The sequence below is a fragment of the Lichenostomus cassidix genome, chromosome 24 (genome assembly GCF_008360975.1).
Source record: "Lichenostomus cassidix isolate B80296 chromosome 24, HeHo_3.0, whole genome shotgun sequence".
Taxonomy (NCBI): domain Eukaryota; kingdom Metazoa; phylum Chordata; class Aves; order Passeriformes; family Meliphagidae; genus Lichenostomus; species Lichenostomus cassidix.
The window spans coordinates 4,795,070-4,814,610 of NC_139504.1; the positions used below are offsets into that span (position 1 = coordinate 4,795,070).

At 52.3% G+C, this 19,541-nt stretch overlaps 1 protein-coding gene across 4 annotated transcripts in view; it reads left to right on the top strand.

Annotated features, from left to right (window-relative positions):
* Positions 1 to 19,541, top strand: part of NECTIN1 (nectin cell adhesion molecule 1) — an 89,888-nt gene that overhangs the window by 58,287 nt on the left and 12,060 nt on the right. For all 4 annotated transcript variants that reach the window (XM_085081703.1, XM_085081704.1, XM_085081706.1 and 1 more), the window contains exons 6-8: positions 13,516 to 13,663; positions 15,522 to 15,609; positions 16,159 to 16,269. In XM_085081703.1, the coding sequence (XP_084937829.1) occupies positions 13,516 to 13,663; positions 15,522 to 15,609; positions 16,159 to 16,269 (347 nt within the window). The remainder of the gene's footprint in view (positions 1 to 13,515; positions 13,664 to 15,521; positions 15,610 to 16,158; positions 16,270 to 19,541) is intronic.

Sequence of the window (19,541 nt, forward strand, 5' to 3'; positions counted from 1 at the left end):
TAGTGGCTCAGCTGTGGAAAAAAAAAAATGTACTTTTTTATAAATAAAGAATTTTAAAAAAAGAGACCTTCTCCTTCTTTTTGGTGCATCTGTGGCTGCGTCGTTGTGCACTGTGACTGGGAGCTGGGAGGGAAGTCACAGCAGCAGGAATGACACTTGTCTGCCTATAATTTGGGCTGGAAATACCCCAGGATATTTGTATTTTTTGGAAATTCCAAGTATTTGTTGTCATACTTTGGAATGAGAGTCGCTTGCAAGTGAAGGCTGAAGGTTAAGGGTTAAGAGAGCTCCAAAAATGCAATGGGCTGGAGAAGGTGGGCTGGGAATGACTGGATTTGCCCCTGGCACAGGTGGTTGTGTGTGGAATTCTTGGGCAGCAGATCCAGGATAGACTAAAGGAGGTTGGAAATGCTTCCCCTTGTTGATGTAAACAGTGAAATTCCTTGGCTGAGGCCCAAAGTTAACCTGAGCTTAAAAAAAAAAAAAAAAAAAACGCTAGAAAAACACAGCGCAGAAAAATCCATCAGAAAATCTGTGAAAAGTTAGGACAAGTGTCTGTGGCTGAGGAAGTTCTCACTGCTGGCTGTAGCAGATGGGACAGGCTATTGGAAAAATGTCAATATTTCCCTAGGAGTGTGGAATTAGCTGGTATCAGGACACTGAATACTCAGATATTTTATCGTGCAGCACGTGCCTGCTATGGCAATGGTGCTTCAAAAGCCTCTGGGGTGCTGGGGGTGAGCTCATCCCCTGTCCCTGTCCCTGTCCCTGATCCCAGCCTCGGGAGGGACACTTTGCCTCCCTCCTTCCCCCAGCTCCCTGGCTGGAATGGATGCTACAAAGGCAGCCTTGTTCCCAAAGATCAAGGCCAGGCTTTGGCAAAGGAGGGAGAGACAAGGCAGGCAGGAGATGAGAGGAGTTGGTGCTGTCCTTGCACTGATCCCAGCAGGTCCTTTGCCATTCCCCTGGGAAAGTGGGAGAATCCCTGGGAAGGGATTTTTGCACCCAGCTTCAGCTCGTGGGTGATGTGCTGGAGGCCTGAACCTAAATCTGACCCAAACCCCAGTGCTGCTCATCACACAGGGACAGGAATGCTGACCCAAATTTGGGCTTGAGCTGGAGGGAGAGGGAAATGTTCAGGATTAGGCTGGGAAGGAGAGGTTGTGTCCCTGGGGCATGTGCCAGGCTGGGGATCAGTGCCCTGTGGGCAGCCTGGCAGGAGAATCCCCAAACCCTGTGCTGCTCACCCAGCCTGCTCTGTCATTCTGCTCTGGGGGGATCAGAGAGAGCACTGGGAAAGCTTTCCTCAAGGAGAAGCAGGAAAATCCAAGCCTCAAGGTGCCCAAGGGGAGCTGTGACCACTCTCTGGGCTCTCTCTGTCCATCTATTCCTCCCTCATTTTCCCATTAGCCATGGCAAGTGCTGGCAGGGCAGCTTTCCTCCAGGAGCAACACCAGAAACAACCACAATCCCTACAGAACCAGCTCCCAGCAGCTGCCCCAGCCGCCTCAGCCAATTTTGGGGGTGGGGAGGAACCCCAGGAGCCCTGGGGAGCTGGTCTGAGATGGGAAGAAGGACAGGAGGGGCTGTCTTGGCTGGGCTGAACCCCTGGGAAATGCTGCTCTGGTTTCCCAGGCCAGGCCTTAAGAGTTCAGCGATGATGGATAAAACCCATGGCCTGGGGCCTCTCAGCAGCTCAGGTTGCAGAGGGCTGAAGGCAGCAGGAGCCCCCCGTGCAGTGCCCCCAAGGATTGGGTTTCTCTGGAACCAACCCAAAACACGCTGGGGGTGGGGTGGAAAAAATGGCAGAATGGCTTGGATCCCTTGGATCCCTTGGATCCCTTGGATCCCTTGTTCTCCAAGCCACAGATCCCTGCAGGAGAGCCCTGTTGGCCCCAAAAGCAGCTGAGAGGCAAGGAAAGAGCTGGATCAGGGCAGGAGGAGAGGAACCAGGGGTTTGTGGGTGTTGTATGCAGTGCAGAGTGTGGTCAGAGTGGGATTCACCTCCCTGGAACTGGGAGATGTGAATTCAGGGCTGGGATGTCCCTGGTGGAGGTGCAGAGCCAGCTTCCCCTCTGTAGCTTTCCTGGCTGCAATGGAGTTGTATTTCCACCCCTACAAATTAATTGGAGGAGGATTTGTGGTGAGGAAGAGTGAGATAGAGCCCAGGTTTTTTCCAGGGCACCTGCCTGATATCCCTGGCACAGCTCTCTGGGATTAACACCTTGCACAACACCCAAAACCAGGGGGATCTCCCAGGCATCCACAGACTCAGGACTGGAAGTGCAGGAGGCAAAGGGCTCCAGCAGACAGAGGAAAAGGCAGGCACTGGGAGGTGTTAAACCAGTGAAGAGGCATTGGAAACAGGTCAGGGCACTAAAATCCATAACCTTCAATCCCAAATTCCTTGAGAGGTGAGAGGCAAGTCCTGCTGCAGGTCAACTCAGAGCACTCAAGGTCACTCACAGCCCACTAAAGCTCCTCCAGCTAGGGCTGGATAAATGGAACCAAGAGAAACTCACAGTGCTGGCTGAATTACTCGTAGCAACAAATATGTTTGATTAGGGTTGGGTTGGGGCTTTTTCTTTTTTTTTTCATTTTCAAATTATTTGCAATCTCGAGTTTGATTTGTACGAACATATTTGTTGGAGGAAATTGCTTTATGCAAATGGATTCCAGACGAGGGACCTGTGACACCACAAGTGCTGTTGAGCCTCAGATGCCCTCAGTGGTGCCTGAGAGAAGGCAAGGAGGGCTGATTTTCTCCTCCTCCTCCTCCAAACAAGGCATTTCACAGCCTTCCCAGCCGTGTTTAGATGCAGGCTGGCGTTTAGAGAGCATTTACAGAACAAGGCTCAGCCTGTAAAAAAGAATAAAAAAACGGACGTGAGTGTTGCACTGCTGAAATTTCACATCCAGGCTGATATTTCACCTGAAATGTAGGTTAAAAATGCTGTATCACCCTCCAGGGGCTGAATTATTGAAAGGCAGTGATTTATGGATAGCTGCCACCCGAGCTGCTCCCTTCACCTCGGCACCTGAGGTGAATGGGGCCTCATCTGACTAAGCCCTGCTCAAGGTGAGTTAGGGACGCTGCCTCCTCCACACATTTCACAACTGCTGGACCAAAGCCAGGTGCTGGTAGGAAGCAGGCAGAGGTTTTTGTCTGAATGGTTTGGAATTTGGGGAGGAGAATGGTTTGAATGTGAGCAGGCTGTAAATGTTCCTCGTGTCTCTGTGCAGAAAGCACTGTCCTGAGGTTTGCTGGGGATCTCAATGCTGGGAGGTGATTAGGTTTCAAATCCTAAGGGAGCTGTGAGAGAGAAGGGGGTTCTGATTTTCCTGGTTTTCAAGTCCTTTTCCAGCCTCACACCTGAGGTACCCAGGTACAACCCCTGAGCCACGGAGAGAGGGTGTGGGAATGTTCCCATCTCTCCCTCATCTCCCTGTCCCTCCCAAACTCCTGCCAGCCTGTTTTCTTCATGGTTTGGAAGAGAAATTTGCCATCTTCACACCTGTCAGGTTTAACTGATTGCCCGTGGTGTGGAGGGAGGGAGGGGAGAGGGAAATAGAGTCCATCTGTGTGGCTCTGCTCGCCAGGGGAAATTCCTCCGTTCCTCGAGGGATAAATGCTTCATTTCCAGCCTCTCCTCACTGCCCCAGCCCTGCCAGTGACCATGGCACAGCAACAATGGACAGTGGCTCTCTGCTGGCACACAGCTCTGTCCACCCAGGGAGCTCACCCCACCCCGAAACGCTCATCCCAAGCTCCATAATTCCCCCAGTGTGCCCAGTCCAGCTGCTGCCAGCTGTGCAGGGGCAGGGCTGCTGCTCTGAATGCTGCAGCTGTCTGGGGTTATGAATGGAATGGGAATGGGAATGCCAAGTTGGAATGGCTCGAGTAAACACTGTCCAGGAATAATGGCATGGGGGGGGCTTTGGAATGGGGAGGAATTGTAATTAAATAGAAATTAGTTACTTAAATGGTCACTTCCTGGGGTTTGGTTGGCGTCCGATTAACTGAACTTTTAATTTGCATAAGCAATAAATGTTTAATTATGTTATTAATATATTTGAGTTGAGGAGCTTATGGGGTTTTATAATTGGCATTTAACTAGATAGTTCCAGCATATTAACCGATGTTTTATAGCTCCGTGTGAGCTTCCCCAATTAGAACTGACCTAAAAATTTGCTTGGAGGACCTGCCTTGAAAGTGTTACCTGAGCAACAGAGCAGGGGAGGTGAGGAGGAGGATGTTGGGGGTTGTCCCCAAAAGGAGGGATGTGCAGCTCTGCACCCTCCCCAGAGGCTCTGAGAGCTCTGTCCCATCCCTAGGATGTCCTTTCCTCAAGGCCCTGTGTCACAGTGGTGTCACCTCCCCTCTCCTGGCATCCAGCTGAGCCCAAAGGCTGACACACAGCAGGGGATTGGGGTGGGACGAGGAGATTTGGACATGGGGAGGGCTTGTCCTGGGTCAGGGGGTGACCTTGTGACTGAGCAGCTCTGGCAGCCTCTGTGTTCAGCTCCCAAGTCCTGTCAGTCATTCTAAAGCTATTTTCCATCCCATCTCTGCAGTTGCTTTGATGACACGACTGGTTTAGTAGGCAAGAACTGACATTGTGTTTGACTGACAAGGCCCATTTCCCATGAACCTCTCAGACTGGCATTGATTACATCCCTGCCTTTTAATTCTTTATTAACTGGAGCCTGTGTTTGCATTTTCTGTGGTGCCAGGAAATCACCCCGAAGGATTCAAGTCATCCTCTATGCCCTCCTCCATTCTGCTGGAATTTCACCTTCTCAAATTTAACTATTTTAACAAATAGTAAAAAAACCAACAGCAGTGAGGCAGGACTCTCCTCAGCTGAGCCTTTCAGCCCCTCTGTTTGCTCATAATAAGTGGAGTATCCAAGGAGATGGTGTCCAGCAAGCTCCTCACTCATGTCATCCTCAAACACAGGGAAATTGTTTTGTCGTCTCAGAAGCCACAAACAAATGTGTTCCGATCTCCAGAGACACATCATGAACAGCTATTCAAATCTCTGCCTTTTCTGAATCATTACAGCCCTCTTGACCATATCCACCTGGTAGAGTGCCTGTGGAATGGTGCAGGGATGTTGTTTATTCCTGTTGGATTCCCCAGGGTAAGCCTGGCTTTTGTATCCATGGCCCTGCAGCTTCTCTGTCCTGCTGATTGCTCCCTTCCCAGCTTTCCCAGTGGATCCATGCTGGAGATGGGGGAAATTCCTTGTGCCCAAGTTGAAAAACATCCAGCTGAACAGGGAGGCTCATTGGGTTGGGTGAGGTGTGTGAGAAGTCTTTCACTGCCATTGACAGGAGGGAGAAACCAGGCAAAGGGTCAGGAATGTGAACTCTGAGTTGTTTTGTGCATCACATCCCTGTCCTGGAGCAGGATTGGGTGGAGACAGCCCTGGGGACAGCCCTGGCAGGTGTGTGAGGGGCAGGAGGGGAGGCAGCAGCACCAGAGTCAGGGCAGAGCTGCAGGAACATCCAGCAGCTCCATCCTCACATCCAGCAGCTCCATCCTCACAACCAGCAGCTCCATCCTCACAACCAGCAGCTCCCTCCCTGCTCCAGGAGGCTCTGGATTGCTGCAGGGCTCAGGGGGGTTTGGGAGAGGAGAGAAGGGAAGGGGGGTGAGGAGCAGCCTGGAGCCCTCCTTGGGAAGGCAGAAAAGGACTGTCCCCCTGTCCCCCTGTCCCCCTGTCCCCGCTCTGGGCAGCTGACAGGGAAGCAGAGCAGCTCCTCCTCACCCTGCCCGGATGCAAAGGCTAGGTGAGCTCATCCTTTGGAGACATCCAGGACACATCTGCCCTGTGCTGGAAACCCCCCGAAGGCAACAGGAGACAAACACAGCCCGGGGCACACGGCCAGGCAGAGTGAACCTTTCCCAGGAGTGCTGCTGGGGATTGTTGAGCAAATTAACTCTATTAACACAAATGATGAGAGTCTGAGCTGCAGTTCCTGTGCCTCCTATCTGACAGAATTCATCTGGTGGCTGCTTGTAATAGCGTGACCTTAATGGACTCATCAAGGGAGCAGGGCTGGGTCTCTGGCTGAGCATGGGTTTGGGACCACGCTGTGCTCTGGGCAGGCTGCTGAGAGCAGGACAGACGTGCTCTGGTGTAATGGGCTGCAGGATTCGGCCCTCCATCCCTCCAGGAGAGGCAATTTCAAGTGTCATCACCTCCTCGAAACTGTGCGGCAGGAGAAGTAAATTACTAAAGGGATTTGATTGTTCATTACTCTGCCAAGCTGCAAGGAAATGAAGCAGAACTAAAATTAAGGGCTGCAAGGCAGAGGAAATGCCAGAAAACATTTTCCTTCTTCTGCAGGGCTCATCTTCTCCCCCAAAACGGGCTGGGGTGCTTCCCATCCTGCAGGTTGTGGGAGGCAGGGGGGTCTGTGGGGTTGGCCAAGCGAGGTGGGGAGAGAGCAGATGAGCTCAGGCTGGGTTTGGATCTGTGGATTGGTGGCAGCAAGGTCATGTCTGCCCTCTCTTTGCTGGAGAGGCACAGAGAAGAAAGAACAGCTCAGGCAGAGAGATCTGCAGTGGAATTCCCACCACAGTTCTGCAGAATCCTCATCCCTGCTGGATCTCATGGGGTTAAAACATTGCTCCAGCTGCTGCATCCAAACCCCATCCTTGTTAGTGGCCACTGGAAGCACAAAAAGGGAGGTCACAGGGGGCTAGGGCCACATTCCAGACATGTTTTTGCGGCCAGCAGCTCTTTAACCAGATGTTATTTAACCCAGGATGGTGCTTCCTGCAGGAGAGGAGAGGAGAGGGACAAACTGGTCATTACTGGAGAGAGCCTTGCATGGCAAAGCCATTCCCTGCTGGAATGTGTGTGAAATCCCCACTAAAGCCAAGCACTTCCGTGTGTCCACTTCAAAGCAGGCACCCCAGGGAGGGCTGGATCCACACACTGCACTTCCAGGCTCTCCCAAAACCTCATCACAGGCTGGAGAGTGGCTTGGAAAGCCTCAAAAGTGCCAGTTGGGCTGGCAGAAATGACAGAGGGAAGGAGAGTGGTCAGGGATCTTCAAGGGATGCTGTGGTGAGGAGCTGGACAGTGGGATGGCTGTGCTGGGAATGGGCTGAGGGGACAGGGGGTACCCTGGGCTTCAGCAGAAGGGATTTAGAGAGGGGATAGAGGGATTCCCACTAGTGGGAGGGAGAGGAAGGATGATGCAGAGAGGTCAGGGACACTAGTTTTGCCCCCATCATACACACAATGAAACCAGGCCACTCACAGCCACCAGCAGCAGCACCGTGTGGGAGGTGAGCAGCAGATTTTGGGGGCCCAGGCTGTGCAGAGGGGGATTTCCAGGGAAATGAGGCATTGTCAGGATCGCAGCCATGCCTTGGCACTCGCCTGTGTGGTGGCTGATTGTGTAAGTGAGAGTTACATCAACAAACACCCCGATGGGAGAGGCTGTGACGGCTCTAAAAATTCCATCTGACTTATATCAGGGCACAGAGGCAGAAGAGCAGCTCTGCCTTCATTTTGGTGTTTAACCTTTAGCTGGCTGCTTTGCAAAATGTGGAATAGGTCAAGATTATCTCGAGTCAGGATGTTCCTTGATGTCAGATCTCAGTAGAATTTCAAGCCTAATCAGGAAGAAAGGAGACCTAATCAGTGAACAGGCAGCATCCCCCAGCCAAGGACATCCTGGAACTAACAGGTTTTAAGGATGTAGGAAATGAAGATGTTGCTGCCTATCAGTTGGATAGACAGCAATAACATCCCTTACTCCAGGACCTCCTGGAACTAAGAAGCCTGAAGGATGTGTTAAATCAAGATGTTGATGTGTGTCTGTGTATTCATTGCTAACTTGGCAAAATATTCAAGGTCTGCACATCCTATGGCTGAACTTTATTCATTAAAGATCTGAAAATCACTCCTACAGGTCAAAAAGACCCTGCCCAGGTGAAAACCCTTCCTCTGAGCATGGGTAGAAGTTTTCTGGGATTACATAACTAGTATGGGAATTACTAACATGATGTTTGTTTCTCCAAGTGAAGCCCAGACATTCCTCCTGCTCAGAAAGCCTTGCCAGCCACCTTTCCTAACCAAATCACTTCTGAGGGGGCCTAGGTGGGAGCAGAACCAGGTACTGTCCTCCCATTTTCCTCTCCACTTCAACCCAGGACCAAAGCAAGGGCTGTAGGGATTTTTGGACCAAGGGAATGCAGCTGAAGGGCTGAAGGCATTTCAGCCTCACACACTCAAAGTTCAGTGCCACTGGTTCAGTTTCCCCAGCAGTGTCTTGCCCTTCTTAATCCCTTTTATCCTCTGGATGCTTGGCTGTCCCTGGAAGGGATTCCCTGAATATACACAGCCCAGAGAGCATCCCCCAGAGAAACCCACCCCACCTCTCCTCCCTCAGCCTTCAGATCCCTTTAAAATCTCCAGTGCCTCGCAAGCCCCGCTGTTTATCCTCCCCTTTGGCCTCTCAGCTCCACCAGCTCGGGTTTTGGCTCTCCTGGGAACAGCTTCCCATTAACCCTTTGCAAACACAAAGGCATCACAACAAGGCTGGGAAGCAGCTTGTGCCTGGGGGTGTGTGCTCTACTGGAGCGTGTCTCAAACGAGCCAATCCTGCTCCTGCCTTCACCACCAAACCGGGGAAGTATTTGTTCTGCCAAGCTTTTCAACTCGGTTTAATTTAGCTCTGTGAACTTGTCTCAGGCTCCCTGGAATGTGTCAGGTGGGGTGTATTATAAATATGCATCATCTGAGCTCATTGTCTCGCTCAGAGGATCAGCAGGCAGGAGAGTCCAGCAAATCTCTCCTTCTGCTGGCTCAGGGTGACAATCCAGGTTGGGGACAGGCTGATTTTGGGGACAGGGTGCTGTGCACAGCCAGGCTGTAAATGCTGGGAGCAGGGATGCAGTGCAGCACCAAGGAAACATTAAATCCAGCCAGGCTGGCAGCTCCAGGAGCTCCAGGGCTGCCTGAATGAAAGAGAGGAAGGATCACAATCCCTTCCCATGGCTCTGCAGCATGGCTGTGAGCAAGGCAGCCCTTCCTGAGTGCCTTGGCCAGCCAGCCATGAAATAGGTGGGGATTTGCTCGGTGTGGGGAGGTGATAAATGGACAGGGAGCCCTGCTTTGGGATTGGTTATGGGTGCAGGCAGAACCCGGAGCTAAGGGTTTGTCAGAGGTGTTGTGGGGGTTTGCTGCGAGCAGCGAGGGATCAGGTTGGATTTAGGAGGGGACAAAGACAGGAGAAGGGGCTGCAGCTCTCTTGTCCTCAGAACTGCTGTAAACCAGCCCTGAGCCTGGCCCAGCTTCCAGATTTACCTGAGGTCAGTGCCTCGGCAATGAGATGGGGCTCAGGCTCTCCTTGGGGCTGCTGACTTCATGGCACACAGAAGAGAGAAAATACCAGCGTGAGACCAAATCCTCCCAGCCAAAGGAAGCCTTCCTGCCTGCCCAGGCTCCATCCCACAGCTCTGCTGCTCCCCACCTGCTCAGGATGGCAGCAAGTGCAGAAGAAGCTGCCTGAGCCCAGCTTTACAAAGCCCAGACCCTTGGTGGGAATCTAGCATACCCCACTCTCTATTCCTGATTCCAAGAACAGCCAGGCTGCTTCATGAGCCAAACGTCCCAGCAAACGTCCCAGCAAATACCCCAGAAAATGCCCCAGAAAAGGCCCAGCCACTCCAGTAGCTCTGAGAAAAGAGACTCCAATTCCAAAAGTGTGACAGACGCCCATCTCGCCTTCCCTTTCACGAATTCCTCCCCATCACGCCCTCCACACCAAGAGCCAGTGAGTCATTCCTGCTCTGCCATCGCCTCCACTGGATGCTTTCCAGCGGATCCATCTCTGCCTGGCTGCAGGCTGCCTTGGGGAACATCTCTCTTGCTCTGCCGCAAGCTGTTGCCCCATTGTGCCTCGGCGATTATTGACTGCGGCTCTGTGTCCCCGCCGGGCTCGGCCGTGGGGATGGCTCTGTCCCTTTGTCTCCCGGCTGGAAAACGCTACCCTGGCTCTTGGCAGCAAATCCCAGCCGGAGCCATCAGGGCTGTTGGGACACGGGTTTGTCACCGCCAGTGGCATTAGCGCTGTGCCTGGCGCATCCCGCCGGGAGAGCATCCCGGTCCAGCGGGCATCCCTCGCTTCTCCGGGAGATGGGAGCGACCGGCAGCGCTGGGATGAGGTTTAGCCGAGCTCTGGGGCTGCTGAATCGCGGGATCAGCACCTCGCAGAATGCTGTAATTGGCGTGGTTGGTGCAAAGATCTGCCTCTGCTGGCGGTTCCTTTTGGGAAAGCACACACGGCATCAGGTGACTGGGAATGATGCTTTTTGGAGAGATAACCACTTCCCTCCCTTCCCCGTGTCTGCCTCCATCTCCAGAAGAGCCGTGGGAGAACAAAGTAATGAACAAAACAGCTCTGAAAGAGACTGGGGGTGGGACGCCCTTCTTTTCTCCTTAATTGTAATACTGTGAATTAATTCAGCTTCCAGCAGGAATGAGGAGTTTCCCAGCAGCCCTCAGACATCCAGATAAGGCTGAGCTGTTTGTTGAGCCCCTTTGGGTTCTCCGGTACCTGCCTCACTGCCAACTGCTTCACACAAACTTGTTTTTTGGAGAGTTTTAAATTATTCAAGCGTGACACAGAGCACGGGGGTTTGCATTCTTAATTGGCAAAGCCTTTTCCCACTCCCGTCTGGAGGCCCCTGAGCTGTCCTGCCAATTTATTCTGATCCTGGTTCACAAGCCTCGCAAACATCTTCCCAGGGCTGCCCAAAAGCCCTGTCAGTGGGACTGGATCCTCCTCGGGCAGTTCTGGCCATGGCCTGAGGCTTTCCTGGTGTTCCTCTTTGACTTGAAATGCCAATTCTTGCAGCCGCCCTGCCCTCCAGAAAAGCCCTGTTGGTGTCTTCCAAACTGTTCCAGCCACAGCTCTTCCCCAAGAAGAGGAGACTGAAGAAATAATCAGGGGATGTAGATGAAAACATAGGTTTAAAAAGGAGAAAAAAAAAAGGTGAAGAGCAAACATAAAAGAAGGTTTCTCTCTACTCCTTGTTTTCTTATATCCTCTGCACTTTTTTGCTCTCTCAGGACCTTTTTCTCTCATTTGTCTTCCTCATCTCCTGGTGTTTCCTCTTCTTGCCAGCAGTTAGCTCTGCCATCTCTCACATCTCCCTGCCTGGCCTCCTGCAAAGCCATGGCCAACACTTCTGAATGCTCAGCCTGTCCTCAGCACGTGTAGGGGCAGGGCTTGATGTCACAGGGTGGTGTCATGGTCTGGTCCTTGTCCCCACACAGCCCTGGGATGGACACCGACACTGGGATGTTCATCCCACAGGCTTGACAGCCTGGAAAGAACGAGGGACTCTCATAAATAACCCAAAACATCTGCAATCCTCCTTCATTCCTTCACTCTCCTCATCCCCTGACTGTCTTTCCCCCCTGCCCTGTATTTACCTCTCCCTCTTCTGCTGTATTTTCCCCTCTCCAAATTCCCTCAGCCCCTTCCTGCTATTACCCAGCCTCACCGGAGCTCCTGCAGATCCATTTTATTTATTTATTTCCTTTCTCTCTTTCTCCTTCCACCCTCTTCCCCCCCCAAACACCTGATTTACAGCGGTAGCAGGAGGCTGATGTTCTCTGCTCGTTCCCTGCTCGGTCCCAGCCATCCCCAGAGCCATTAGGGGCCAATCCATCACAGAAATGCCCCAGCCAAAGTGACTGGGACATTCTTTACAGCCCCACAATCCCGAACGCCGGGCCGGGGGGTTTGGATTGCGACCTGTCAGCTCTGAGAGAGCTGTCTGGAGGCAGAAATATTATTTACAAGGTGCACGGAGGAGGGAAGAGGGAGAAAAGCGGCTGCCACTGCGAGTTGTGATGACTGCAGCATCCTGCCAGCAAAGACACACGGCTCGGAGCTCTTAATTAAGGAGCAAGGGGAAGGCGGGGAGGGGTGGAATGCTGACCGATGGATGCTCAGGGGTGTCACCGTTTGGCAGGAGAAAAGCGGCTTTGTGCGGAAAAGGGATGTGGCATCGGTGTCAGAGCAATTCCCGGGGAGAATTCCTCAGCCGCAGAGCGGTTTGTGCAATTCCAGATCCACCCGGGCGGGGAGGGGGTTCCCAGGGAGATGTTTGCACACCTCAGTTCACTCCTGGATGACAGCAGCAAATCTGAGAGGCGAGGAAGGCTGGCTGGGAGGGGAGAGCTGGGAATACTCTCCTGGAAATGATCCAGCGCAGCCCTTTTGTGATTGAACCTGGCACGTGGGGTTTTGCTCGATCCAGGGAGGTGAAGTGGGAGTAAAATGCAAGTTTTCACCCTGAAAAGTCCTTATTTTGCCGTATTTGCTGTCCTGTGTGGTTTGGGAGTGTGTGCAGATGTTTTATAGCCACACACATTTCGTTTTATTGCTTTGCACACGGAAAGTGAGCCTAATTCCGACGCCTTGGGGATGGTAGTTTAGGGGAGATGCTGGTACCCAAAGCCATAATTGTTGCAGGATAAGGTCCATACAGCCCAATCTGGTCTCTAAGAGCAGCCAGTAGCCAGGGCATTAAGAAAAGTACAAAAATTAGATGTGACAGACAAGTTCTACAAAGCCCCTTGTTCCCTCATCCCTGTCTTGCTCCCCTCCCCTGAATATCTTTTCCTCCTCCTCCTCCTCCTTCCTCCATCCCAATTATCTCCTCCTTTCATCACTGCCTGAGTTGTAAGTACAAAGTACCAATTAGCTAGTTTTCAAGTTTAATTAGGTTGGAAGGTAGAGCAAATTAAATCCTTTTATCGCAGGTTTCAAAGCGCTTTCCCATCAGGCCCATGGGATGGGTTTCCTTTGGATGAGGTCCCTGTTTGTCACCAAGGAGCTGGCCCAGGTCACAGAGCTCTCCATCCATGGGGACGAAATGCCAGATTGGGTCTATCTCCCTCCTGTCCCTAAATCCTGCACTCAGGACATCATTTTTTTCAAACAGCTTTGGGATGCACAAAGCTCTGTTCCACCTCAATAAATTGAGCATTGCTCCTTAGCTCGTTTCAAGAACATTCCAGCAGCACCAGGAATTGAGTGAGGATTCTGCGACAAAGCCCAGCAGAAGGCTTTCAAAATACTTCAACAGTATCAAGCAGCAGGTCCACATGAATGCTTGGAAGCACCTTTATTCCCTAAACCCTTCTTCCTTTGAGGCCTGAACAAAGGCAGAAAAGCAGAGCCAGGAATAAACACCTGGAGATGAAATTGCAGAGCGGAGGAGTGAGGAAGTGTTTAACTCTTGGAGACACAATTGTAGCCACAATTTCTGTTCCTCTTGAGCTCTGAGCAGTGCATTTTCAAAAGGATCTGGAGCTGCTGGACAGGGATAACAGGGAAAGCTTCGGAATTCATCCTCACCTCTGCTCCTGCAATCCCTGGTTGTACACACTGCGTTTCCTGGAATCCCTGGTTGTTCCAACTGCATTTCCTGGTGCTCTAACCCTCTCCCCTGTGTTTCCCCGTGTGTTGCAGACAAGCCACTACCTCAGAGTGCCCCCGGAGGCATCATTGGCATCGTGGGAGGTGTCATCGCTGCTGTCTTCATCATCGGCGTGGTCATCACCGTCATCATCGTCTACAGGCGGCAGCAGAAGAATCGCACCGAGACCGACAACGACCTGTGAGTAGCACAATCACTGCCCAGGAGGGTGCAGGGGCTGTGGGGATGGGAGCAGCACCTCTGGCCCTTCCTCTGCCTGCACAGCAGGAAAACTTGGCAGGAAAATGTTTTCCTGATGTTTCTGTCCCGTTCCTCTGATCTGCTCCCCTTCCCTGAGGCTTCCTGGTGTTTCCCATCCTGCTCTCTCCTATTTCTGAGCTCTTATCACAAGCCTGGAGGGGCAGCTGGAGCACAGGGATGCTCCTCCAGGTGCTGGCTTTGCTGTGGCCTGTCCCTGATGCAGAGGCTCAGTGCCACTGTCACCTCCATGGCTAGAAGAGGATCTTACTCCTCCTTTCTCAATGGCTTCAGGCTCCTGAATGAGACTGAATCTGCCATCAGAGAGAGTCTGTGATGGACCCTGAACTCCTGTGAATGCATCCCAAAGAGTTTGGGAAGAGTTCACACCCACCAGCATTCCAGATTTGTACCTGTGGGTGACACAAACCCTGTCAACAGCAGGGACAAAGACCACCACAGGGACAGCACACACCTCTTGGGACAGGACCTGCTTTTCTCTCACGGAGCAGCACAGATCCCAGGCAGGGAACTGAGTGGTGTGGAGGTGAGTTGATGCAGCAGGAACCTCTTCAGGAACACTCACCCTGGGCTCTGCTGAACAGCTCTATCTTGTCACCAGCTCTTCACCTCCTCCCTTCCTCCCCACCTCGCAGGGAGGCACGGAAAGCCCAGAGGTTGCTTTTGTGCTGCCCACCCCCCACCTCATTGTTGTCACACCTTGGGCACATTTTGTGCTCCATTTAATCCCATTTGAGAGAGGGCACTGGAGGATAGCGGCAGAGGCAGGGGAGAGGAGCGGGGGGGAGAGGCAGCAGAGGCAGAAAGGCACACAAACAACAACAAAAAATAGCACCACAAGGTGAAATTGCATCAACAGCAGCGGCCCTGTGATCGAGATGCATTCTGACAATCCACTTCCCACAATGGCTCTCCACCAGGCTCGGGGAAGAGCCACTTTAGCTGAGAATAGAAACACAGCCGTGCCCTGCTCTGCAGAGGTGCTGCCTCCTTTGTGGAGGCTGATCCCGAAGGTAATAGCATTTCTTTCCTGCAGAGCCACGGAGTCAATGTTTTACAGAGCCTCGGGGACCTGCTTTCCCCTCCCTGCCACCAGCACATTCCGGTCCCACGCTGGAATCCCAGGGAAGGAGCCCATCTCCCTCAGATCTGGTGGAGAGAAGGGAGGGGGGAGCCAGCTAATTAGTGGATCAGAGTTTTAATAAGTTTTGTAAAAGGATTAGACACATCTGTGCATGTGAACAGAATGTGCAGAGACAGTCTCTAGGCTGGGATTATCGTGGCTGCCAATCCCTGTGCTCTGGGGTAAAAGCTGATCCGTGGTGAGGGTCAGGGATAAATGTCCCTGCCTGGCAGAGCATGTCCATGAGGAGGATTCAGATTCCAACTGGGAAGCCCCTGGCAGGGCTGGCATCCCAGAACAGCCAGACTGGGGCTGGCATTACCTCGTTATCACTTGCTAGTACCTCACAGCCACACAGCAAACCTCCCATGGGATGATCTGGAGCCATTCCCAAGCAGGTATCCATCCAGCTGCACCCTCGGGATCTGCAATCCGACATGGGGATTTGCCTGGAATGGGGACAGAATGCTAGGAGGGAGTTTATTTCCATTAACAATGCTAATTGGGGTGAGACAAAGGGCAGGAGGGAGTTCCTGAGGATAATCTATATGATTGTATTGGCAGCTTGGTGACAAACACAATCAAATCCTTGGACACATCAAAGCAGCAGGACTTTTTCTCCTGCTTTCTGCTCAGCAGCCTCTTCTTTCCCTGCAGGATTGATCTGCCTCCATCCCATAAACCTGCCCCTCCACCAAAGAGGAAACAGGACATGAAAAGCCACCTGACTCCGGAAGACATCCAGGTAAAAACCTGCAAATCCCTGCCTCTGGCAAGGGAAACTGATTCAAAGAAGTGTCCAGAGGGCCTGAATTTTGGAAAACGGGGGTTGCAAAAGCAAAGAAGTCCATGGCTGAGATTGAGGGGCAGAAAGTGAGGATTTTTCAAGGCTAGGTTGGATGAGGCTCTGAGCAAGTTCATCTAGTGGGAGGTTGGAACTAAATTATCTTTAAGGTTCCTTCTAACCCAAGCCATTCTATGATTCTGTGATTCTATGGTTCTATGATTCTATGATTCTGCGATTCTATGATTCTGTGATTCTGTGGTTCTATGATTCTATGATTCTATGATTCTATGACTCTATGACTCCTCTATGACCTGTCCCCCCACAATTCCCAGAGTTTGGCACCAATTGAAAACTATAATTTGGATTTTACTCCATCCCTCTTGTGGATGTTGAATCCTGAAGGAGTTGGTGTTCCCTTGTGGTGTCACCTGAAGCAGAGGTTGCCCCAAGCTGTGCCAGAGGACAATCCTTGCTCTTCTCACTCCTCTTCTCTCCCCTCTCCTGCAGGTTGTTCACTTGGACAACATGAAACACGAGGAGGAGATCCAGAAGTTCCCTTTGCAGACTCCCTACTACGACATGGCAGCCCCTGAGCCCTCTCCCTACAGTGACAAACTGGTAAGGACAAAAGGGTGACAAAGGGGTGACAGTGCTGCTGCCTGGCACCTCACCCCAGCCTCACCTTGCACACAGCACCTCCCACCCTAAAAAACAAAGATCCCCACCATCCACAGCCCAGGATTATCCTGTCCTGGAGGAAGGCAACCTCCACACTCTGATCTCAGCCCACCACTGACCCTAATTCAGCTTCCCACAGGTGCCTTTATGGGTTATCCCTCAGTAAAACCCCCTGCTCACCCCAAATCCTTTACCCACCCCACCCGGGCCAGTCCTCATCCCCTGCAAGGAGCCCCTGTTAGAGTTTGCAGCTGAAGGAAGCAGCAGTGAGAGCTCCACAAAGCAATTATCTGCAGGGCAGAGCGTGCCAGCGTTTGACTCTCACTTGACAACAATTCTTTAAACCTGTTTTTTTTTTTTGGTGTGTGGATTTGCTCAGCCTCAGATGGGGAGATGTTAATGTGAGGCAGCAGCAGCAGGGAGAGATTAAGGGTCAGGAGGAGATGCTGGCAGTCACATGGGAAAGGCTGGTTTGCAAGGAGTGAGGCTGGAGGAGGAGATGTTACAGGCAAAGGCATAGGGAACGGAAAACAGGTAAGATTAGAGTCTTGTTTTGATGAGAAAACAGAAAACCACCCTCCTCCCAGGCCTTGGGCAATATCCTTTCCCTTCCTCACCCCATGGCATTGCACTGCTTCCCCCCTCTATCCATAGGAGACAAGAAATCCCAACGTCAATCCTTCAGGTCTCTCCCAGACTCCTCCTCCTGAGGAGTTCAGAGCACTACACATCACCTGGTGCTTCAGCACTGTGAACTCCCTGGTTTGACAAAGGGGGATAAATATCAACCCAGGCTGGAGTAATATTTCGTGAACACCACTAATTACAGCCCAGTTCATCCCGGTGTGACCCTGCAATGTGTGTTCCTGTGCAGATAATGGAAGGACAGGGCCCAGTGACCTTTAGCTGGCACAAGTCTGCAGCCAGACAGATGCCGAGGGCGTTGGAAATCAAAAGCACACAGTTGTGTGCTGAGCTGGGTGGATGTGATCCTATTTACTTCATCCCTGAAGGAAAACTTCCCCCTGGAGCCCTCCCTCAGGCCTGGGGCTGCTCCCCAGCTCTTTCTGATCCTTGCTGAGTTTTAAATGGAACACAGGATGTTAGCGTGAGACAACTGCTTGAAAAGCATCTGAAAGCTGAATTTCAGGCTAGCAGGAGGATGGAGGAGCTCATTTTGGGAAATAACGAGCAGTCAGTTAATTAAGTGGCAGAGTTAGTGATGTGAGATGGGGCCTGATGGGTTGCTGCTCCGTAACCATGGGAACAGAGTTTGCTGCTCTCAATCCTGGCCTGAGAAGATGCATTTCCATGTCCCACGCCTGGCACTGGCTGCTCCTCACCCGTGGATTCAGCCAGGAGGTGACTGACTGTGCAGCTCTCGTTTCATTTGGCCCACGAAGAACTGGCTTTGCAGCAAGGACGTGGTGTCTGGGGGACTCCAGCTGCTGCCACAGCTCCTGGCACAGGCCTGGCACAGCTGTGGATGAGCTCTGACCCTGGTCAGCCTGGCTGGCAGCCTCTGGAGCAGTGCCAGGCTCACCCATCATGTACCTGCACCGTGCTCTGGCTCTGAGCCCCAGGAGCAGGATGGAGCTTGCTGCCATTCCTTGCTAAACCTCTGCATCCTTTGGGCAGGCAGCAGGCTGTTCCACTTTGGGACTGGCAAGGGCTAGAAGGGTGTCCTTGGCTGCCAAGGAGTGCTGATTTTGCTGGATTCTGCCCAGATCACACAGGCAGGACGTGCAGCCACAGCCAGGCCAGGGGTGAGTGGTGTTGTCTGGCCATGCTTTGCAAAGAAATGAGCTTTGCCTTCCTCCCTGCAGGGAAAAAAGTGACCTGCATCACTTTTTTCACTCTTACAGCACTGCAGAAGCCTCCTTCTTGTGTCACAGTGGGCTTCTGAGGGATGGAAACCTCCAGGGAACAGCAGCAGGGATGGTGGTGGTTACCAAAACCACTCTCAGCTCAGCCCCAGTAACCCCATCCCATGGGATGGAGCAAGACGTGCCCAAATCTCCACCTGAGAGCTGGAGGATGAGGAGGGAAGCACATCCCTGGTCTCTGCCAACCTCCCTTTGGTGCAGCCCTGCTCCCACCATGCTCAAAATGCAGATGCAGGAGGCTGCTCCGGGGTATCTGTGGTTCTGGGATCCTTGAGAGGCAAAGGCACAGCAGAAAGGCAGGATATTCTTGTTCTGCTTGTACTTCATCTGGAGATTTGGCTCGGGAGGAGAGTGAAGAAGATGAGAGTGGAAGGGAGCGGATTCTGCAGGAAAATGGGGCGGGTGCATTCAGCTTTAAATGAATTGTGCAAAACCTCGTAATTTGGGATAAACCAGATTTATCACAAGGCAGCATGAAAGCCACTGCCTGGGGTTGACGATTTCACAGCACTAGAATGGGAGTCAGAGAGTGATTAGAGATGGCAAAGAGCGAGGGAGGGGGGGATGGGAGGGGTGCCAGGAGAAAATAAAAGAGGCAGGTGGAGGAGGAACCTGCAGAGAGGGTGTGCAGGGAGGTGTGTGTGGACGTGTGCTGGCAGGGGACCAGGACAAGGGGAGAGGCTGGGACATGTCTGCAGGGTCAGGATACCTGCAGCAGGGAGCAGAGCTATGAATGGAGATGTATTTTGAGGTGTTGCAGGCTGTGGGAAATCCAACACAGAGCTTTCAGCCCCAAAATGCCCAAGGCCAGCGGTGTGGACACTGCAGGAGTGGGTGTAGGGTGGGGAGGCTGCCTGCAGTCTCTGAGCAATTTTGGGGTAACAGCACTGGTTTATGTGAGGATATCAAAGCAGAAGGGGATGCAGAGTGTGTCTCAGGTGTGTGGGTGAAGGCAGGTGTGCTCTGCCACTGCTCAGGTGCCAGCTGGGTGCTCCGAGTGCGTGTGAGAGGCAGCAGGAGCGAGAGAGGTGGAGCCCGAGTGCGTGTGGGAGCAGAGCTGTGATTAGTGTCCGTGTCAGCAGGGCCTATTTGCACAGGTAGAAGGGGAAGTTTCATTGCTGCAGACAGCAGAAAATAATTCCTCTGGGTTTGCAGGGCAATTACCAGGGTGCCGATGGTGATGATTTACACCGAGCGCTTGCGTGAGGCACTGCTGGGCCTTGTATACAAGGAGCATTATTGATATTGTAATAAATTCTGCTCCCAACAAGCAGCAAGGAGCAGGAGAAAGCAGGGGAAATCCATGGAGAAGGCAGGGAAAATCCA